The sequence below is a fragment of the Manis pentadactyla genome, chromosome 4, assembly GCF_030020395.1.
Source record: "Manis pentadactyla isolate mManPen7 chromosome 4, mManPen7.hap1, whole genome shotgun sequence".
In the NCBI taxonomy this organism is placed as follows: Eukaryota; Metazoa; Chordata; class Mammalia; order Pholidota; family Manidae; genus Manis; species Manis pentadactyla.
Window position 1 is genome coordinate 51401067 of NC_080022.1, and position 23525 is coordinate 51424591.

The 23525-nt window shown below is 36.7% G+C and overlaps 2 protein-coding genes across 13 annotated transcripts in view; one reads left to right on the plus strand and one right to left on the minus strand.

The window, feature by feature from the left end:
• The first annotated feature begins 7171 nt into the window (after positions 1-7171).
• USP1 (ubiquitin specific peptidase 1) lies at positions 7172-18917 on the plus strand. Its single transcript, XM_036911264.2, has 9 exons — positions 7172-7864; positions 9998-10236; positions 11447-11567; positions 12124-12228; positions 12829-12989; positions 14052-14734; positions 15442-15612; positions 16276-16477; positions 17433-18917. Exons 2-9 carry the CDS (start codon positions 10067-10069, stop codon positions 18163-18165), a joined length of 2346 nt encoding a protein of 781 aa, XP_036767159.2. The 5' UTR covers positions 7172-7864; positions 9998-10066; the 3' UTR covers positions 18166-18917.
• A 2091-nt stretch (positions 18918-21008) lies between these two features.
• DOCK7 (dedicator of cytokinesis 7) overlaps positions 21009-23525 on the minus strand; it is a 252706-nt gene continuing 250189 nt past the window's right edge. For all 12 annotated transcript variants that reach the window (XM_036911277.2, XM_036911273.2, XM_036911272.2 and 9 more), the window contains one exon: positions 21009-21469. In XM_036911277.2, the coding sequence (XP_036767172.2) occupies positions 21427-21469 (43 nt within the window). In that variant the 3' untranslated portion in view covers positions 21009-21426. The remainder of the gene's footprint in view (positions 21470-23525) is intronic.

A 23525-nucleotide genomic window follows, 5' to 3' on the forward strand; every position in this document is an offset into this window, starting at 1 on the left:
TCTATTAGGTCCATCTATTCTAGTGTGTTGTTCAGCGCCTCTGTGTCCTTACTTATTTTCTGTCTGGTGGATCGGTCCTTTGGAGTGAGTGGTGTGTTGAAGTCTCCCAAAATGAATGCATTGCATTCTATTTCCTCCTTTAATTCTGTTAGTATTTGTTTCACATATGTCGGTGCTCCTGTATTGGGTGCATATATATATATATATATATATATATATAATGGTTATATCCTCTTGTTGGACTGGCCCCTTTATCATTATGTAGTGTCCTTTATCTCTTGTTACTTTCTTTGTTTTGAAGTCTATTTTGTCTGATACTAGTACTGCAACACCTGTTTTTTTCTACCTGTTGTTTGCATGAAATAACTTTTCCTATCCCTTGACTTTTAGTTTGTGTATATCTTTGGGTTTGAGGTGCATCACTTGTGAGCAGCATATAGATGGGTCTTGCTTTTTTATCCATTCTATTACTCTGTGTCTTTTGATTGGTGCATTCAGTCTATTTACATTTAGGGTGATTACTGAAAGATATGTACTTATTCCCATTGCAGCCTTTAGATTCGTGGTTACCAAAGGTTCGAGGTTAGCTTCTTTACTATCTAACTGTCTAACTTAACTTGCTTATTGAGCTCTTATAAACACAGTCTGATGATTGTTTCTCTCCTTTCTTATTCCTCTTCCTCCAGTCTTTATATGTTAGGTGTTCTATTCTGTGCTCTTTTGTGTTTCCTTTGACTGCTTTTGTGATTAGTTGATTTTATTTTTTGCCTTTAGTTAGTATTGGGTTGGTCTGCTTTCTTTGCTGTGATTTTATTTTCTCTGGTGACATCTATTTAGTCTTAGGAGTGCTCCCATCTAGAGCAGTGCCTCTAAAATACCCTGTAGAGGTGGTTTGTGGGAGGCAAATTCCCTCAACTTTTGCTTGTCTGGGAATTATTTAATCTCTCCTTCATATTTAAATGATAATCGTGCTGGATACATTATCTTTGGTTCAAGGCCCTTGTTTCATTGCATTAAATATATCATTCCATTCTCTTCTGGCCTGTAAGGTTTCTGTTGAGAAGTCTAATGATAGCCTGATGGGTTTTCCTTTGTAGGTGACCTTTTTTCTCTCTTTGGCTGCCTTTAATACTCTTTCCTTGTCCTTGATCTTTCCCATTTAATTACTATGTGTCTTGGTGTTATCTTCCTTGGGTCCCTTGTGTTGGGAGTTCTGTGGGCTTCCATGGTCTGAGAGACTGTTTCCTCCCCCAGTTTGGGGAAGTTTTCAGCTATTGTTTCTTCAAATACACTTTCTATTCCTTTTTCTCTCTTTTTCTTCTGGTACCCCTATAATGCAGATATTGTTCCATTTGGATTGGTCACACAGTTCTCTTAATATTATTTTGTTCCTGGAGATCCTTTTATCTCTCTCTGCCTCAGCTTCTCTGTGTTCCTGTTCTCTGGTTTCTGTTCCATTAATGGCCTCTTGCACCTCATCCAGTCTGCTCTTAACTCCTTCTAGAGATTGTTTTATTTCTGTATTCTCCCTCCCAACTTTATCCATTAGCTCTTGCATGTTTCTCTGCAGGTCCATCAGCATGGTTATGACCTTTATTTTGAATTCTTTTCCAGGAAGATTGGTTAAATCTATCTCCCCAGGCTCCTTCTCGGGGGTTGTCTGTTTGATTCTGGTCTCAATCAAATTCTTCTGTCTTTTCATGGTGATAGAGGTAGTCGTGGGCAGTTGACACATGTGTCAGCTTGGAGAACAAAGTCCCTTCTTGCTTGCTGGTTGCCTTCCTTTCCTGCAAGAACGGTGACCCCTACCGGCTTGTTCTGGGCAGCTGTGCACCAACGGGGCCTCTGAGTCTGGACTGGGCCACTGTGGAGGAGGCTCTGAGTGGTTGCTGTGGGCATGGCTGCTCTCAGGCTGCTGCCCTGCTATGGCGGGGCCACGCCAGAGGGGGAATGAACGGGAGGCTGTTTATTGCCATGAGGGGCCTCAGAGGGTTAGGGTGTCTGGAGTTCCCCGGAATTCCCAGCTGCTGAGTTGAGTGTACCTGATTGTTTCTCCTACAACTCCTGATGCATGATCAATAACAAAATGAGTAAAGACAAAACAGCTCCTACAACTTGTGACTGCCCTCACATGGTTTCAGTGTCCTTGAGGAGTGTCACACCCTAGGGTTGGACTCCAGGTCAGATAATGGTTGTGTGTTGATCATGTGTTGAACCCCCTACCCAAAATTCTTTGGATATTTGGGTTCATTTGCTCAATAAATATGAGGAGTGCCTTATCGGCATTACTTTTGCGCTGCTATACCTTGAGTCCCCTGGCTGGCTCTTTCAGATCTTTGATGTCTCATTGGGTCTCCTCCCTTACCTGCAGGTCAGAGGCAGGGAGGGGAGTGACACCTTCCTTGAAGGGTGATCTGGGCAGCATACCTCCATGTCTACTACTGGGGCAAACAGAGCTATCCAGCACATTGTCTTTTCAAAGAACAAAAAGATCTATCTTGTTTTTTACCCTCTCCTCCCGTAGCTGGGGAAATCTTTTGTTTAATTAGATAAGGGGAAGTATAGCAGAAAACGCTATTTATTTTCTAATATCCATTGTATCCTTTCTTTACATGATGACCCCTAATTGGTCATTTGGCACCTAAAATGAAGTTGTTAAATGACTAAGTTTTGGCCTATAGGTTGTAAGCAGGAATGCATCCTTAAAGGGAGGAGGCATGATCATCTTTTTCCTATTCTCTCTCCTTTTAATTAGAATTTAGACATGATGGCTGGAACTTAAGCATCCACACTGGACCATAAGGTAGAAACCATATGTTGAGAATGGAGGAAATTAGGTCTTTGTTGGTCATGGAATCACCATACCAATCTTGTCTGCCTACCTCTGTACTATGTTTATTTGATAAATAAATGTTCATCTTGGCTAAGGACACTTAAGAAATATTCTGCTTTACCTAGGCTAACTTATTCTTGTCTGATGCAGAATTTGCTTCCTATAAATTCATGCTGCACATAATGTTAACCTTAAAAGAAATGTGGTTATAACTAGACAAGTATCTCCTGCCCAATGTGCCTGTAAGCTAAACATGGGACACCGGTTTTTGTAAAAAAAAGTTTTCATTGCAAGGTGGCTGGGCAAGGAGACAGGAGACTAGTTCAGATCTGTCTTTCCAAATTCAAAGGGTGTACAGAATTTATAAATTTTTACATAGTTAGCAGTGGCTTATGCATCGTTAGCAAGTGGTTGGTGAAATTAACAGAGTTAGGGCAGGACTTTTCTCCTATACCTGTTTAGCATCTTAATCTGCTACTACATACATTCTAAAAATGGTGCTAACTCCTGCTCAGAGGTGGAGATTTTTGTGTGATGAAGAGAAGGTGACTTGAGGCCTTCTGGAACTATTTCTAGCAGATGCCCTCTCCAGTTTAGGTTTCAGGCACTATTGCAACTCCTCAAAGCTCTTTGAATTCTTATTGGCTCTGAAAAAACAAACTTGAAACATTCTGTTGCTATTGTTCTTCTTGATGTTCTCAGTTTACAAATTCAGTCTGAGTTAACCCTATGGGGTTCAGTTTCATGGTGTTGGCTTAGTGGAAACATTTGGGCTGTGGGTGGTAAAGACTCATATTACAAGATGAAAAACATGACACTTATCCAGTTGCAAGTTATTTGTGGCATGAAAGTAATTGGAAAAACATAAACTTGGTATTTGCTGACTTTTTCTTGCCACTTAGAGCAAAGTTCTATGAGAAATGAACTCAGGCTAGAACTTGCCAGTCTGACAGTTGAGGTGGAAAGAAACACAGTTTTGCTAGGAGGGGAACTCTATGATCAAAGTGAATTAGGAGTACCATAATTTGGAGCCTTATAGGGCTGGAAAAAAACAACCACTTCTCAACCTCTGAACTGAAGCACATAGAAACAAGTGCCTGTGAACAAAAGTCTTATAAGGAAATATGCCTGCCAGTCAGCCATACAAGTTTGACAGGTATGGGGTTAAGAATGCTGTCAACCTGTTAAATCCCAAGTTAGCTGTTATTAAGAGTGAGGTGGCTACACAGCACACACAAGCCAGGAAATGAAAGATAAAAAGAGTTTGGGCTTAAAAACTTATCTAGACAAGAAATGTGGCTGTAATTTCTCACACACAGAACTGCCTGAAAGCAAAAGGATCAAAAACCTTTTAAATTGTGGCATGAATTATATTGCTAGACATAACATCAAGCCTGATGTGCAGCCATGGGCTTTTGCCATTGTTACTGACAAGCACAGTTGTGGAGGTGTTCAGTACTTCTGAAGCAGCATTAGCAGACATCTGGGCGCAGCCACTAGAAGCCTTCACTGGCAGGATGTAGGATGTCTGTTGTACCTGTATAGTTCACAGTGGGTAGAGTGAGGTTCTGGAGTTGGTAACACAAACAGCTTCTGATGGTCATGGTTTCCTAGGCATTGCAGGAGCAAAGAAGTTCCAAAGTCACTTCCTAATCATAGAAGAGTCATTGCTCCCTTGGTGGCCTAGTTCTGTGAAGACTCTGGGACTCATTCCTGACTTTCAAGTATTCAGTACTCTTCATGGTTAAGTAAAGGGGAATGGATTCTATTTTCTGCAATTGAACCTTGACTGATACTATCACTTGTATATTATAAGAATAGAGGCTGCAGACAATAGGATCTCAATAGAGACAGGAAAACACGAATAAGGAAAATCAGAATAGGAAACTAGAATTGGTTACCAGTCCTGGCAGAGTTGAAAGTAGCAATGATTTTGCTAGTACTAGAGAATGAGACATTCCAGCCCATGATACACAATGACAAACTAAGAGACTGACTTAAAATTATATTTCTAATTCTGTCCTTGTCTATTTTGAGTACCAACATTATACTGGCCTCAAAATGCACTGTGGTGCTTTCTTTTCTGCTCTCAAATAGGAATTATCAGTTCTTTGAAAGTATGGTAAAAACAAACAAACCTAGTTTTGACCCCATTTTACCAAGTGAGAGTAGCATTAACTTCTCTTTAAGGAATTTAGAAATCACTACATGTCACAGTGTTCTTTTTATAAACTCAATTATTGGGAGCTTCAAAGTCTCACTCTTAAAATGGGTATTGGGATAGGTATTGATTCTAAGATGAGTGAATTAGGAGGCAGTTACCTGTATTTAGGATTCCTGGCTAAGCAAGGGAAGAGGTCATCAATGCTCTGCAGATTTTTCAGGATAAATATGATCACTTTAGATGATTTCTTCCAGTCTCGTGGTTTTTTATTTTTTTATTTTATTTTTTTTTTAAATAATTATTTTTTATTGAAGGGTAGTTGACGCACAGTATTACATTACATTAGTTTCAAGTGTACAACACAGTGGTAGAACATTTATATACATAATTCTAGGTTCCAGCTATCACCCTACCAAGCTGTTACAATATCTTGACTATATTCCTTATGCTATACATTACATCCCGGTTACTTATTTATTTTACCCAGTCTCGTGGTTTTAAATACCACTTGGTAACAAATTTATAACCCTTGACTAAAATTCTTTACTGAGTTCCAAACTTGCTAGTACATCTCTATTTGTATGTGAAATAGGCATCTCAATCTTAATGTCTAAGACCACTGACCCTTTCTACTAAACCACTACTAGCCTAATGTTCCCCATTTTAGCAAGGACCAACCACTAGCCATTTGCTTTGGCTAAATTTGTCTTTTTTTTTCTTACAATCCATCAACAGATCCTGTTGGCTCTACTTCAGAATATATCCTGAATCCTACCAGTTCTCAACATTTCCACTGCTACCTTATTCCAAGCCACCATAATTTGTTCTCTGCACCCCTGAAACAGCCTCCTAGTTAACCTTACAGCTGGCAGTTTTGAAGGACTACATTCTATTTACAAGCAGCCACTTTACAAATTATGCAACTCTCCGGTTCAAAACCATACAGAGATTTCTCTTTTACCCAGCTGCTTAATCAGAGCCCTGCCCATCTCACTAATCCCATTTCCCACAATCATCACACCTAGGTTCTCTGTGCTCTAAAACCCTGGCCTCATTGCTTCTTGCCAGAACGCCAGGCATGTTAAGCTTGAGGACTTCTGTAGCTTGTTCTCTCTGGCCGGGCCCTTTTTCCCTCAGTTTCCTCCAAGGTTTGTCCTGCTTTCATTCTGCTCTCTGCTCAGATGTCGGTTATCTAAACAGCATGCTCTTTATCTCCTATCCTTATCACCATATTATTTTGTATCATTTTAGTTCTGCCCCTCTCCAGAATGTAAGGCTCTTTTGGAGCAGGGAATGTATTTCATTCACACCGTTTCCCTAGCTCCTTGAAAAATGTCTCGCAAGTAGCAGGCACTTAAAAATATGCTTGCTAAGTGAATTTGTATTGAACTTTTCCTGCTTAACTGTAATACTTGCTTTGTGTGGTCACCTCGCCAAGATAGGCATACAAACGCTGAAGGGGGCAAAATTCAGCTCCTCCAGCCAGAGCTGGGCTTTAAAATGTTTTCCATTTCTTGTCCGGCGGGAAGGGACAGGCAGTAGACAGTGAGGCGTTGAGGGGCTGAAGAAGGAGTCTCAGGGGTTCAGAGTTTACTGTTTTTCACGGCAGAGCTTGCTTTCCTGGATGGCGCTGGGGTTGCGGCTGCGGCTGCGATGCCGAACAGAATGCCCAGGAGCCGAGCTACAAACTAACCCGACAGCCATTTTCCGAAGCCAGTCTCCCAAATAACCCAGGCGGAGCGTTGACGCAGAAAGAGGGGCGGGACTTACTGTGAGGCCCTTACTCCGGAAACCCCACTCACGGTGGCGTCTCACCGTCGAGGATTCACAAAACGCAGAACAAGATTTAACAGCCGGCAGCTAAAGCGCGCACTCAAGCGCCAATGAGAGCGGAAGGAGGGGAATCGGGGCGAGGCACACTCTGTTTGTGCAACTGTAATTGGCTGGAGCCCTTTTCTTTTTGGTACTGGTTGGACTTCCTTTCCCCGCCCACCCAGTTGGCTTTTGCCTAGGTACTTCTGATTGGCTCCTCCTGGGTGGTAGTGGGCGAGGTTTGGGGATTGTTCATCACGGATTGGTGGATTTGAGCTCCTGGCCGCTGCCTCTCGAGGAAAGAGACCATCCCATTTTTCACTCTGTCCCGTCTCCCGACCCGTAGGCCTCTTCCCTCTACTAGCGGGCACGAATGGTTAAAAAATTAAAAAAAACAAAAAACAAAAAACGAGTGTGAGGCTCGAGCCCGCCAGCCAAGGCCTTTAGCACCCAGCGCGCGTCCTCAGCGAGGACCCTTGCGAGCTGCCCGTGACGGTGCCTGAGCTGTTTGAAACTGCATAACCCGTTAGGCTCTTTGGAAAACTACCGTTCCATCTGGTTCCGGAGTTGGTGCGTGTTAGGGTGGCGAGTGGCGGTCGCGAGACGGCTCTAGCCTGTCGCGTCTCTGCCGCGTGGAGACTAGAACCGGCACTTTTGAAGGACGCTACCTCCAATCGCAGCGCTGGCGCGGGCGGAGGCTAAAACCCGGGGGTCCTGAGACCGAGGAAAACGCGCCAAGTTCCCCTCGGTGGTGGAGTGGGAAAGACGGTAGCGGTCCCGGCGCTTCGCTAGCGGAGCCACTTCTTGCCGACTCGGGGCGGGCGTACCTTCGGCGATGTAGCTGGTGCCGGAGCACGACACGACCGAGCGGCAGCCCGCGTTCCCTCTCTTGAGGGCGAATGGTCACTCCTCCGCGGGGAGGACGATCCGACCAGCTTTTCCTGGGCTCGGGGACCCCGCGGGCTCGGTGCACGGTCGCACCTGTCGCACCTACACTCATCCCGGTTGCACTAGTCGGCGTCAGCGCCGCGGACCTCGCTTTGGGCCATGACCAGGTAGGGAGGGCCTGGAAAGGAGGGGCCGGTGTTTGAGTGCCGAAGCAAGTTCAGCCGGCTCCCGGAGGGCTGTTTCGGGACCCCAGCGCCGGCGCTGCTGGGGGGAGACCCCAGGACCGCTTGGTGCAGCACCCTTGTCGAACTGCCAGCCGAGCCCTCTGTGCAGCGGGCGGGGCTCCCTCTCCTGCTGCTGCTGGGGACTGGGAAGGCAGGTGCGGGCTGGGCTTAAATAGGCCAGCTCCATGGGCGAGGGGGCCAGGAGCTGTGTGCGGGCCATAGACGCCGCCGGCCAGCTCCCCGCCGAGGGCAGGGCTGAGTCTGACGGGCGCGGACAGCAGCACAGCCTCGGCACCTCTTCGCTCTCTTTTCCGTACCTGGAGTGTTGCGGGATAGGGAGAAGTGTTTGCACTCACGTTGCCCTGTGTCGCTAGTTGCAAATTGACCGCGGTTTTAGCTTTAAATTTTTCTGGAAGTATTTAGAACGCCACGGCTTAAAGCTTTGTCGAGGATGTTTTATCCTTGTTTCACATTTTTTCGTGAAAAATTGGAATTAAGTCGTATCGTCTAATAAAGAAATTAACGAATTGGTGTATGTTAACACTGTCATTTGTTCAAGAACATTTAATGTTCCATTGTGTTTTCTGCGAATCTTGATTTAGAAACTTGATTTAGACTCCTTTAAGAAACAGTTTTTTGATGAAACAACCCCAATTACAAGGAGAACCAGGAGTAAGAAAAGGTATAGCGTAAGATACCGTGCCTGGTAAAATGTTACCTCAGTCATATTAAATGTTTAATTATTGCTTTGAGGGACCAGGAGGATTGGTTTATTGATTAGGATTTATAATCCGTTATTACTGTTGCTTGACTATATTTCGTTTATTTAAGTGCGGTTACTCTGTTTCTTAGAGAATGTAGTTGCCATTATTTTTAGAATTAGCTCTCAAGGAAAACCTTTTTACCAATTCTTAGAGATCCCTGACGCCTTAATATAGGCTGGTTTATTGTTTGTGATAGTATTTCATCAGTGGCATTAAGTGGCCAGGAGGGTAAATTGAGTTGGAGAGGGGATGGAGAAATTGGTCAGCTTTCCAATTACCCCTGAAATGAGTCTCAAAAATGTGGTTTCCTGAATCAGAAGCAGCAGAGTGAAATGCTCAGTAAGGATGGAATTTGAATTTTGTTAGTTCCTATGGCTCTGTATCTATATTTGAAAATGATTGCTGAGCTTTTGGGCTCTTAAGTAATTTTCTGGTAATACGTGAGATAATTTTCCCCCAGATAGCCTAGTAGACCTGATACATAAAATAACTACCACAAATACTGCCATTTTTTTATACCAAAGTTTTATTTTAAAACAGGGAAGAAAGGTTGCAAAGGCAAACTAGATCTCTCTTTTCCTACTAAAAGCAGTCTTTTCCAAAAATCTGTAGTTTAAGAAAACGTTTGGAAGATCAGTAGTATATTGTGGTTTCTCTTGCATAAGAATTTGATATACACAAAGTACAGCAGTTTGTTATATCACTGTCCCAACTTTTGCATATCGGTATAGTGCTTTATTTAGCTCAGGTTTTTAGATACAGCTCAACATCAGGTCTTTACTTTTTCTTGCATTGCAAATTATACTTTAAATAAACTTTATTTAGAGACTATTTCATGCATCGTATTAATAACGTGAAAAGGCTTCAGGCGGACTCATTCACTTATAGGACTCTTGATTTCTCTTCCATCATACTTTAGAATTAGAGATGGTAGTTGCTCAGTATTTTCTGAATGAATTCGCAAATTATAGTAAAAAGTAGGTTTTTACTCCTTAGTAATACTGCCTTACTGAGGGTCTATTAAAATGAGGTATTTTGTGATGTGACCTTTAATGTAGTAGCAGGCTAATAAAAATAATAAAAGTTCAGTATGTGGTTTGGTATTTTTTGTTGTTAATAAAGTTAAGGACAAATGGCAAGCTCCTTCATTTAAGCAATAAACATTGAATGCCTGTTACTGCCAGGAATCTGGTTTTCAAATATGAAGTTCTAATTCATATCATTCCTTAGAAAATTTGTTTTCAAAATTAATGAGTTTATTGCCTACAACTAATAACTGACAACTAATGAAACTATTCTCTGTGATTAACAGATATGATTGGTGACTACAGCATCCCTGTATAAATTTATTCTTGTCATCTCCTGGGGATTTGAAGAGAAAATGCCTGGTATTGTACCTAGTGAAAGTAATGGGCTTTCAAGAGGTAGTCCCTCAAAGAAAAATAGACTTTCCTTGAAGTTTTTTCAGAAAAAGGAAACTAAGAGAGCCTTGGATTTCACAGATTCTCAAGAAAATGAAGAAAAAGCCTCTGAATATAGAGGATCTGAAATGTATGTATCTTACTTTAAGTGTATTTCTATACTTTAACAATTCTTCAGGGTGGAAGAAGTGAGCTTGAATTGATACCTCCATTGGGGCCAAAAAAGCACATGGTAAGATAAGTCTTACAGTGTGTAATGGAAATAGCAAAACGGGTGGTTCCCTGCAGGGAGTGCATCCATAAAGTTAACTCATTTACATTGTGCTCTGCCAGTTAGACTAACTTGGAGAAATATTTATTGACTAAAATTATTTTTTGATTTAAACTTAATTGTAGGGCAGCACATTTTGTGTGAGGGTAATGAAGCAGGCGATCTTTGGTTCAGAAGACTTGACCAAACTTTGTAGTCAAAGCTTGTATATGAATTATCAAACCTTTTGGGGGTATACAACAACAAATTCTGTTTTAAGTAAACTTAAAAATAATAAAAGCTTTTGAAACAAACAAATGTTTCAGTAACTAAAATCAGAGCAAAATGGAATACTTTATTCCACCAGTAATCGCTCTGGTTGGAGTTTACACTAGTTCCTTATTCAGCAAATGGGCACTTTGCTATATGACTGGTGTTTTGGTCTCGTGTAGTTTCCTAATATTTACTGGTAACCAGTTTAGGAGATCGTGTGCGTACCTTTTTGTTTACCAGCATTCGTGCCTATTCTAAAATAATATATGGGAGCTGTAAAATAAATACAAGTGCTAAGAGGATCTATTGTTTGTTAAAGTGAGGTAAAAGAATTATAAACCTGAACAATCCCTTTTTAAGTAAGGGATAGCTATATTCTCTTAAAGGACTCTTTCCTCTTAATCTTTTATTAACAGAATCTTATATTTGAGATAGTGCAGCCTCTCCCAAATACTGTCATAGGTTATTCCCAGATTTCTATTCAGAGTTAAACTACTTGATTGAAATGTCATTGTTAGCTTAGCAAATCACAGTACGAGTTCCTCAGTTTTCTACTCTGTAAAATGGGATTAACACAGCCTCTTGGAATTTGTTTTGAGGCTTGCTGAGTGTAATAGTGTTTTTAAAGAGCTTGTAAAAGTTTTATTCTGGGTGTAAAACAATTTTTGTGCTGGCACAGATTTCTTTTAAAATGTTATCTGAATAAAATCCATATACTTTTCAGATCATACAACTTTTGGTACAAGAATACACCTAGAGAAGTAATATTTTCACTTTAAGATATTATACTTCAGTATCTTCTCTCTGTATTTAATAGTGACCAAGTTGTTCCTGCAGCACAGTCCTCACCCATAAACTGTGAGAAGAGAGAAAATTTGTTACCATTTGTGGGACTCAATAATCTCGGCAATACTTGTTATCTTAATAGTATACTTCAGGTAAATTGACAATTTTGCTATATAATAAAACATTAGTAGGCAAAAAGTGATAAAAAAGTTAATGTTTCTGAGAATTTCAGATAACTGGAGAATTATAATGGTCCATACTGCCTTTGCCTCTGATTGTAAATAAACCAGATGGGCTAAAATAATAATGATGCTAAGTTGCATGTTACAAACTTCCATTGGAATAAGAGAAAGTGATATATTAAATGATGTTGGGATGGCAAAATTGAGTAGACCTTGTTTAAGTGGTAGATACCAAACCTCTAGTTTTTTGCCTGATTCCTGGTGTCAGGGTTATAATTATTCTAACTTTTGAAACTCTATCTGTTTTATAGTGTGCTCTTAAAACTCTTAAGTCTTAGCAGTATCTGCTCAAGCTTAGTGAGAGAAGACAGTGAGGTATTACAATTTCTGACCTAAGTCTTTAATTTCAGAATTTTAAGTAATGCTCATTTAAAAGTGCTCTACAAAAAGCATGATAGCATTTTAAATTATTTTAGATGTATTATTGTTTGTTCAGTAAATACTCAGACAATGTCACTTTTTATAGGTCTTATATTTTTGTCCTGGTTTTAAATCTGGAGTGAAGCACTTATTTAATATTATTTCACAGAAGAAAGAAGCCCTAAAAGATGAAGCCAATCAAAAAGATAAGGTAAAAAGTAGAAAAAAAACCAAAAACAGAATATAGACAGTAAATTAATAGAAATTTACTTGCTTAGAAATGAAAAAGTAATAGATGAGGATTTGGGAGGAGGATGACAGAATATTTCTCTGCTGACAAACTATAACAACTGAATTTTTCAGTATCTTGATGTTGCCAGAAAGGTCGTTATTTTTAATTCTTACAGGATAGCTAACTAGATTACCCACTTTTACTGTGTCTTCTCCAGCCCTTTTATTTGTATACTAATAAACACAGTCATTTGTAACCACCATTACAATTTATCATACCCTTGTACCACCTGTTATTTATCTATGGTGTTTTTGAGTTGTCAATTTTAAAATTCAAGTAGATATAAAGAAGCCATTGATTTGTATAATTAGAAAACTATTACCATCTACATAATAGAAAGTAATCAAAAAATACTCTTAAATTGTTTTAAAATGTTTATTTGTATACCTTCATAAAATTAGTGTTATCCTGAAATTAAATTTAGAAAAGCTAGTATTGTTTAGTGAGACAAAGACAAGAAGGGGACAGGTACTTAATTTGTTTATAAATAAAAATACCAGTTTGTGTGTTTCTTGACAGGGAAATTGCAAAGAAGATTGTTTGGCAAGTTATGAACTAATATGCAGTTTACAGTCCTTGATCATTTCAGTTGAACAACTTCAGGCTAGTTTTCTCTTAAATCCAGAGAAATACACTGATGAACTTGCTACTCAGCCAAGGCGACTGCTTAACACACTCAGGTATAGACTATTTAGCAACTTACTACTCTTTCAAGGGAAGTGGTATGTGAACAGAAGAGAATAAAAGGGCAAGGAAAATAGAAACCACATCGATAGTCCTTAATGCCCCAGAGGCTCCAAAAACTGAAAATTTTTTCATGTTTAATTCTAAATTCATTAGATCTGAATTTTTATTGAACTGCTTAGTTTTTATTCATATTTATCTGAATGTGAATATTTGTATATTTTTCTGTCGAAATAGTAACGTGTTTAATGATGGGACATTGATCCCCCGTATCATGTTGGTGCTAATATATTTTCCTTATGTGCTATATTGCCTTTTTGAATCTAAAATTTCTGAATTCCCAAACACATTGGACCTAAGGATTTCAGATTAGGAATTGTAGGTCTATATTCAAAATACATTATGCATAAAGAACTGTAAATTCTGAACATTCAGTTTGTTGAATGTGCTTAGAAGAGAACTATTAATTACTGGATTATATTTGAGTATTATTTTAAAAAAGAAACTTTATCCTGTATATAAAAATCTTATCCAAAATATAAGGTAAGTCTTTAAAAAAATTATTTAACCATTTAGCTTTGAAATAACCTAGGTTTAATACACTGTTCTACATTTATTAACAGGCTATGTAACAAGGTAGTAAGGTGGCCGAGAGCAGGGTTGGATTCTGGCTTTGCATCTCTATGACCTTGGGCAGGTTACTTTGTCTATACATACTGGTGATAAATAGTACTTAACCTCGTAGGGGTTATTGTGAGATGATATACATATAAAAAACATTTTGAATAAAACGTGATACATAGTAAACACCAAATACATACTAGCAATTATTAACTGCTGTATTTAGAGGAAGATCAAAGTATTTGTGATAATGAAAATGAGGTAAAATTTGCTTTTACTTTAGTTACAAGTTTAAGTTTCAAATTAGCTGAAGAAATGTTTTTAGATTTTTAAAATAATTTATGATATCCTCATAATTTCATTTCTATATAGAAAGTTTTTTTTTTGGCATTCTATCTTCAAACTAGAATAGATGAAATGGAAATTTTTGTTTATAGGGAACTCAACCCTATGTATGAAGGATATCTACAACATGATGCACAGGAAGTATTACAGTGTATTTTGGGAAACATTCAAGAAACATGCCAACTCTTAAAAAAAGAAGAAGTAAAAAATGTGGTAGAATTACCTACTCAGGTAGAAGAAACACCTCATCAGAAAGAAGAAATGAGTGTTATTAACAGCATAGAGATGGACAATATGAGGCACTCTGAAGACTGTAAAGAAAAACTCCCAAAAGGAAATGGAAAGAGAAGAAGTGACACTGAATTTGGAAACATGAAGAAAAAACTTAAAGTATCCAAGGAACATCAGTCATTGGAAGAGAACCAGAGACAAACCAGGTCAAAGAGGAAAACTACAGGTGATACATTAGAGATTTCTCCTAAAATACTCCCCAAGCACATTTCTGAAAATGAGAATGCAAGACCCTCTCACAAAAAATCAAAAGTTAAAATAAATTGGTTAAAGTCTGCAACTAAGCAACCCAGCATTCTTTCTAAATTCTGTAGTATGGGAAAAATAACAACAAACCAAAGACCTAAAGGACAATCTAAAGAAAATGAGTATGATCTTGAAGAGGACTTGGGGAAGTGTGAAAATAACACAACTAATGGTTGTGAGCTTGAATCTCCAGGGAATAATGTTAAGCCTGTTAATGAAGTTAAGCCCATGACCAAAGGTAAGTGTAATTTATTCTTAGACATTGATAGGTAGGATTAACAACTACAGAACTGTAATTTTCTCTTAGATTCATACACAGCAAATACCTGGCTAAAGTTTTAAGAGAAATTTAACACTGAATATGAAATTCAGTGTGGTGTTTCAAGCACTGTACTTGGATATGTTTTGTGGTGTGTGTGTGCGTATAAATTTCATTAATCTCAAGGTAATGCTAATTTATGGTATGTAAGTTAGAGTTCAATACATTTTAATGGAAAGAAATATTACATAGCCCCAAATATTCAGTATTTGATAAACTCATGAAAGAAATTGCATTTAATGAGATGCAATTTTAAAGTGGAGAACTAAGTAGTTGTAACCATACTTGAAGTGGATTTCTACCTTATTTCTTCTGTATCTATAGATCTTGGGAGAAATGTCAAGTATTGGTATATTTAATGGTTTTACTCAAAGTGTCATCGTTTTTTGGGATGTTATTCTATAGGGGGTATTTTTGTGAAGGGAGTTAGTTAATAAGACAATTTCTTCTGACTCATTTTTTTTGGAGACAACAGTAACTAACTCATATTTAAAACTTTATAGGGAATATATGTTCATGAAAAGGCACCTCTTAATGCTGATATACAAGTTAAGATTATAGCCTTATTCATTATATATTTTAAATGGAATATTCTATAAAGACAAATTTTCTTAATTTTGTTTTAGGTGCAGAGGAAATTGGTTTTGAGCTAGTAGAGAAATTATTTCAAGGTCAACTGGTACTAAGAACTCGGTGCTTGGAATGTGAAAGTCTAACAGAAAGAAGAGAAGATTTTCAAGACATCAGTGTACCAGTACAAGAAGATGAGCTTTCCAAAGTAGAGGAGAGTTCTGAAAGTAAGCAAAATTCGACTCTTGTAAGGATCATGTAATGATTTACAGTTTTCTCCAACAAAACAGTCTTACAAAGCTTGTGTGATTGAGAAAAAAGCTGACTTTTTTGTGTCTTTGGTATAATAAAATCTTTCTTCTTATATAGTTTGACTTGTTAATAGGTAGCATTTGGAAAATTGTAGCATGTTTATTTTGATGTGTAGAGTATGTTATAATGGGAAAATGAAATGCCTTAGTAAGTTTTGGGTACCTGAATCTCTCAGAGCTAATGTGAGGATATTTTTGTTAACACAGTATTTTAGCCATGTTTTGTCAAGTATAAACCACAGAAAGTATGGAAATGTAATGGGAAATGATCATGAGATTGGTTTACCTGTTCAGCTACTGGAAATTAGCTATTACCTATAAAAACCTGTCTTAGATTGAGTCAGACTAGGTGTATCTTGATTTTGCTGTCTCTAAATAATCTCAGTATCTTCTGGTCGACCAAATATAAATATTTAAAAGATGTGTACACTGTAGAGGATGAACTTAATATAGAAAATCTCTATTTGGGAAGGATTGGTTGGTTGAAATTGGATGCTAGTTTTGAACATCGAACTTTGTGATTTAATTTTGAAATGTCTGAGTTCCCATTTGTGAGTAAAGGGATTCTCTCTCACGTAGTTTCTCCAGAGCCAAAAACAGAAATGAAGACTCTGAGATGGGCAATTTCACAGTTTGCTTCAGTGGAGAGGATTGTAGGAGAAGATAAGTATTTCTGCGAAAACTGCCATCATTATACTGAAGCTGAGCGAAGTCTTTTGTTTGACAAGATGCCTGAAGTTATAACTATTCACTTGAAGTGCTTTGCTGCTAGTGGCCTGGAGTGAGTATGAGAAATAAAATACATATGAAGAAAGTAGCAGTTGGAAGTTTTGTTCAAAATAGTATGAGTAGTAGTACAATACAAACTACTGAAGTGATAGATTGCCTCAGAAAAGTTTTTCTTATTAACATTGTCCCTGTAAAAATTCATCAGTTTAAATCTGTTTGGTATGAATACATAGTCTATTTCTTAACATATCTTTTCATTTTTATTATTAAGGACAGTTTTACTTAAACTGGTGAAAGCAGGGAACAGATTTTGTATATGTCAACTTTTTTGAGGGGAGAAAAAGGTAAAATTGTTTTAGTTTTAAGGTAACCCAGGAAATCAAAACTAGTCTAAACAATTTAAGAGATTCTGTTATAGCTGAATATTTAAATATCTAAAAGCTATTTAAAAATGTAAGTATAAAATGCCAATTACTTATTAGTCTCTTTTTCTGGATGTATACATATGTCACTGTAGATTTTAATTCTTTTCTATACTAATGGATTATTTCATTATACCATGAGTGTTTCCCAGCAGCTCTCCACCCACTTTATTACACCAGGTGACAGAGAGTCCTTTCCTTCAGTGGGCTTTGTTACAGTATTGTTCCTTTTCCCCAAATTTGGTAGAGAAGGATTTTACATTAAAATATACACTAAGAAATATAAAGGATTTTGAAGTTGTGTTTAATGCCATTTCATTATATAAAATAAGGAAAATAAAATGAAGGGAAGACAATGTCATATATCCCTTCACTGAAACACCTACTAGTACTTATTTCAATATTTTTTCTTTGTGTAAATATTATAAATATACAAAATTGGGGTCTTGTTTTTATCCTTTTTGTTCATATGAGCACTAAATATTAACAGTACGTTCAGACTTTTACTCGGTTTCACATTGGGTGTAAAACTGAATAGATGTAAAGTGGAATTTGCAGAAAACCTTTTTTTTTCTTCTTCGAAAGGTTTGATTGTTACGGTGGTGGACTTTCCAAGATCAACACTCCTTTACTGACGCCTCTTAAATTGTCACTGGAAGAATGGAGCACAAAGCCAACCAATGACAGCTATGGATTATTTGCAGTTGTGATGCATAGTGGGATTACAATTAGTAGTGGGCACTACACTGCTTCTGTTAAAGTCACTGACCTTAACAGCTTAGAACTAGATGAGGGAAATTTTGTGGTCAGCGAAATGTGTGAAATAGGTAAGCCAGAACCACTGAATGAGGAGGAAGTAAGGGGTGTGGTTGAAAATTATGATGATGAAGAGGTGTCGATTAGAGTCAGTGGAAATACACAGCCAAGTAAAGTTTTGAAAAAAAATGTAGAAGCTATTGGACTTCTTGGAGGACAAAAGAGCAAAGCAGATTATGAGCTATATAACAAAGTGTCTAATCCTGATAAAGTTGCTAGTACAGCATTTACTGAAAATAGAAATTCTGAGACTAACAATACTAATGGGACCCATGAATCTGATAGAAACAAGGAATTCAGTGACCAAACAGACATTAACATTAGTGGATTTGAGAACAAAATTTCGTATATAGTGCAAAGCTTGAAGGAGTATGAGGGGAAGTGGTTGCTTTTTGATGATTCTGAAGTGAAAGTTACTGAAGAGAAAGACTTTCTGAATTCTCTTTCCCCTTCCACATCTCCTTCATCTACTCCTTACTTGCTATTTTATAAGAAATTATAGAGTGTATTTTCCTTGTGTATATATTAAACAGACCTGGACAAACATTGTAAAAGTTGATTACATGACAGTCTTTAGCTTATCTTTTGAAGCTATTGGATATTATTGGTCTCTCTAGGTTTTTATATTGTGAAATTTAAATTACTGAATACCATGTTAATTTTTAGGGTTCATTTTCCTTAGTAGAGACTAGTGATGCATTAGCTTCTTGGAACAAACTTGTATAGGTTCTTAAGTTGAATTATCCAAAATTGAAGCATTTAAACACTTTTGAATTTACACCTATCTTTCTTTTTATGTTGCTTTTAAAAATAAAGTGCTTGTATTTGTATATCCATATTTTGGGGTAATTATCTACATGATGTTTATAGGTCCTGTGGTTTTTCAGCTAAGAAGCAGAATCTCATTTCTATGCATTTAGTTTTATATGTCATGAAGCCAAATCTTTGATGGATTGTATTAGAGGCACAAAGTCTGGAATATGTGTGTTTTCACAATGGTGTGTACTTATTGTGCCTTGAACCACTTTGAAAAATGTCTTAGGAAACCTGATCAGTCAGTCCCTTTCTATCTTCAAAATAATTTTTATTTGTATTTATGAAGATGGTTCTGTATGGGCATGGACTAATTTGTATCTCTTCATAATCATACTCTACACGATCTGTATATAGTACATCAAACATAGAGGTGTGACCTTAAATTTAACTTTTTTTTAAAAACCAGGAGGTCAATAAAATTTAAAGTGCTTAACTATGTATACAAATTCTCGAATTTTTTTTTACTTGCATATTTTTACCATAAATATAGCTGGGTCTCTTGACAGTGTGTATATGTAATATATATATATATTATACACACACGTACATAGAAGAAACATGCATAATTTCTTTTAATAATACTCAGTTTCTTTCTGACAGAGGTGAAGACATTTTCCAACAAGATAAATTGTTCTTAGTCCACCCAGGTGGTTATAATTCAAAGAGGTTTTCCGTCAAAGTTTTTAAACATTCTAGTTGTCCTTTTAAGTAGACATAACTTTATGGAATCCAAAACTGGAAAACTTAAGATGATGCTTTGGGCACTTACATATAAAAACTTGGTTAAATTTTCATTTTAAGTAAAGTATGTTAAGTTGGTAAACAATCTATTTTTTAAATGATCATTCTTGGTATTAGAACATTTAAAAATAATCCTAATGAATATATGTGCTATTGGAGAACACTTATACCCCATTTCAACAAGAGTACCTGTCTAATCAATTATTTACATAGTTAAATAATGTTATTACATTCTTCCACAAGATGAAAAAGTCATGGTTCTCATCATCTCTTTCTATATTCAGAATCACTAATGGAACTTGTAAAAAAGAACAACCCTGAACACTACCCATAGGCTTCTGATGAAATAGTTCTAGGACAGAGTCTGGGCCTCTGAATAGCTAAGAGACAGCCAGTTAGGAAGTATTCACTGTCATGTTATATCTTAATGTATCAAGAGTAAGAAGTCTTCTGATTCAGGTTAAAATAATTAGTATTGCATGATAATTCAATTATACTAATTATAGTATGTTCTTGATAGAGTCACTGAGGTTTGTGTGAAACAATCCATACTTACATAAATGTAATATGTAACCTGGAGAGAAATGACCTCTTGGGATTGCTTAGTATTCTCTTAAATTACCTTCTCTCCTCTCCCCTGAGAGAGTACGTATGTTACCTTTTTTTGATTTAATGTATTTCCATTCTTGACTCCATTAGTCTTTGCCTTTTGTTATTGTTCATCTGGATCCTCTGTTCCCAGATACATTTTTGAGGTTATGCCTTTTCTGATTCCTCAGTTTACTCCTTTTGATCCAACATTGTAGACTTACCTGAAAAACCTTTCCGTACTTAAGTCTTTGATGTATGTAAGAGGAATTTGGGATAATACTGCCTGTTACAAATATAGGCTGGAAAGGAGGAATTATTATCAATCACCTTGGTTGTCAGGAAAATCAGACATTGAAATCTTGTTTCCAACATCAATTGCAGAATGAAGGTACCATGTTAAATTTGATTTGTTCTTGATTTATGTAACTGGTCAGGAGATCAAAGGGATAGATTACAAATGGTGGCTTTCTATAAGCTATAACACTTACCCAAAGAAAAAACATTGTTCAAAACACTTAATCATTAATATGTACTTGGGAAAACCTGCAAATAGTTAAGATACTTCCAAAAGTTTTTTTGCAAAGTTATCATTACAAATTAGTTCCAAATTTCAATTAGAACAGTTGGTTTTACATTTTAAATGTAGTTTGTAAAATCTATACAAATGTCTAAAAACAACATTTCAGCTGGTAGGTTAAAAATCAAACACCAGCGCTCAGTGTCATTTTATGGGGATATAAGACAGCTTTACAGCAGATTTCTAATTTACCAGTTTAGATCACTAAAAAACTCAATGAGATGATTGGCTTGTTTAATTTGAAACAACTATTAATTTTAGTTGCTGAGAGTCATGAATTTCATACTGTAATAAGTATGATAAGGTTTAGTCAAAGGTCAAGCTCTTGTCACTGGGAGTAGCTATCCCAGTATTTATAGGCAAAAGTTTTATCAGGTACAGTTAATTTCTGCAGTTTAAGTGTCTTGGGTGTCTGAAAAATAGCTTAGAAACCGGTTTTAAGACTTAATAAACCAGTTACTAGTGTCTATGTCCATCCATTAATTTATTCATTTATTTAATTTGGGGCTCTTTGGGCCCGATAAAGTGACAATTATTTTCATTTTGCTAGTTTTCGAACAAGTTCTTGAAGCAACTCAAGTTCTCTGCCTTTGTCACTAAAGAAAATTTAAAGTCTCAGATTAGTGTAAACATCACATATTTAATAGTACCTTTAAAATAAGCATTACTACATTTAAAATGGTTCCAAAATGAATCTAAAAATAATAATATAAATTAAAAAACACAAAGTAAATTTAACATTAGCTATGGTATAAATAATGGTAAATGTATAGTGAGTCATTACCTTTGAGTCATTAAAATGTCTTAAAAAAAAGATAATAATAGCATATTACCAGATTATTAGGAACCACAGCCATGGTTCTCAAACTTGAAGGATCTACATTTGATACTGTTGGCCATTGCATTCTTCAATGAGTAAATTAATGCTATAATTTCCAGAATTAAGTCCCAAGTCTTACTTTTCAACAGAGCTTAACTTTTCACACTCAGTGTTGAATACATGGCATTTTTCAAATGAATAAAACAAGTGCATTTATTTTAGAGATCCATTTTGCGCAGACTCATTCGACTGAAGGAATCTCTGGGGAGAAAATAAAAGGATATAAGTAAACAATTTTTACATATTCCTTTAAAAACATTTTTCATAATTTTTTTCTGCCAGAGGTGCCTTAAACTTGCCACCAAAACCTTACTAACTTTAAAACTTTTTTGACACCCAAGTTCTTAACTTTCAAGGTCCATTAATGCTTTTCCTGCCCACTGGCTTGTAAACTTCTCTATAGATTAAAGGTATATTACAGTAACCACTTTGCCAAGTCCATTGATCATTTATTCCTTTGTCCAAAATATGTATTAGATATTGTGATAAACTAAGGGATAATAGGGACTTCAGGAAAAGATTTCTTTAGGGTTATTAAAAGACAAAAGGCAAGTGTTTCTTAAAATAGTAAATTCTGAGTCTTAAAATGAGTTTCCAAGTTTGGGTTTTAAGTCCTTTTTACACTTAAAAAATGGGAATTCTTTTTGTATGGGTTTGTATGTTGACAACCATATTAGAAGTGAAAACTAAAAATTTTAAATTATTTTACAAAATAACCCATTACATGTTATTAAAAATAACTTGCAAGGATTTTAGAAGAGTGGCATCCATATATTCAATGTCTGGCTCAATAGCCCAGATTCTCATACCTGTTTTGGCATTCAATCTTTTACAATATCACTTCACATGTAGTCTCTGGAGAACTCTACTCTTGAGAGAATGATAGTAAAGCAAATAATATTTGCCATTAATATGAAATTAGTTTTGACTCAGGAACCTCTCTGGAAAGGGTTTCCAGATCAGATCGTAGTTTGAGAACCACTAAGTTAATAGCTTATAAGTCTACTGCAAAATACTTAATATTACAGATTTTTGTAAATCAGCAAAATAAAAGATTCAAGTACTATGTGAAATGTAATTTTAAGAGTTAAGAATATAATATTCTGCAATATATATTGAATGTATTTTCTTAATCCTTAAGTTTGTTTCTTTCACTTGTCCCTCCTGTCATTAAGGTTAAGCCCAGAGGCTTACAATCTCCAGAAAAGGAGAGGGCAGGTACAAAGAGATCATGTTCACTAAGCTTTGAATCTCAAAGCTTGTTTTTGGCTCCAGGGAAAGTAACAGCCTTGAAAGCTAGACACCATTCATTAGAAAAGGTTTTCTAAATTCCAAAAAAGTGCCTATAAATATTAAGAACTAAAGCTTAGAGGATTGACTGTGTTGATCCGAGGTAAAACTCAGGATAATAGTATAAGGGAAAGTTTCCTTCTGATAGGAAGTATATAGTTTCCCCTGAAGTAGAGATTTGAAGGAAATGAGACTAGGAAACCAACTACCTCAGGGACCCAATACCTTCATCCCACATGACCTTTGACCAATGGCTGGTAGAGGGGGTTAGAGGCAGCAAGAAGGCAGAAATTCCAAAAAGGTGGAAGGGGAAACTAAAAGTGGAAGGGACTGGTGTTGCTTCCTATTGGAAACTTTAAGAGAAAACCACATGGAGTGTGTCATCAGTATACAATGGTGGAAGCAAAATATATTTTTTCAAAGAATCTAAGTAGGCCCTCTGGTCTCCTGTTCCTGTAGATCTACACGCTCCCTGTAAGGGACAGTACATACAGAAAGCACTTGGTAGACACGTTTTGAATGAACGTGTGAATGATTTTTCGAAGTTTCGAAGTTCAAAAATCAGATCATTAAAGAATAGGGACTAATTTCCAGATGATCAAATAGCCAGTTTAATTTTCTTTAGTACTATATCACACCATGCATATACATTCTCTTTTCATATAAGCAATTTCAAAGGCCTTCCAAATATTAATTTATCCAGTTAAGATTAATTTATCCAGTTAAGTACAATTTAATAGTTTTACTGTTTCTAATTCAAAAAGAGTAAAATATGTGTCGCAATAATTCAATAGTTGTATGTACATTTGGATTTCAAAATGCAAAAAAAGACAGTTCACTTTTAGTATTTGTCATGCCCTATTCAGAATTCAGATGCTAAAAAGTAAAGTGTTAAGCCCTGTCCTTAGAACTTTATATTTAGAACATTAATGTTGTCCCTAGACAATATTAAATGTCCCTAGAACAT

What these genes read in the sequence shown, in the direction of transcription:
- USP1 (XM_036911264.2), top strand. Translation starts at nt 10,067, where the DNA reads ATGCCTGGTATTGTACCTAGTGAAAGTAATGGGCTTTCAAGAGGTAGT. An exon ending in GAATATAGAGGATCTGAAAT is followed by an intron (nt 10,237 to 11,446) that starts GTATGTATCTTA and finishes TGTATTTAATAG; the next exon opens with TGACCAAGTTGTTCCTGCAG. An exon ending in CGACTGCTTAACACACTCAG is followed by an intron (nt 12,990 to 14,051) that starts GTATAGACTATT and finishes TTTTGTTTATAG; the next exon opens with GGAACTCAACCCTATGTATG.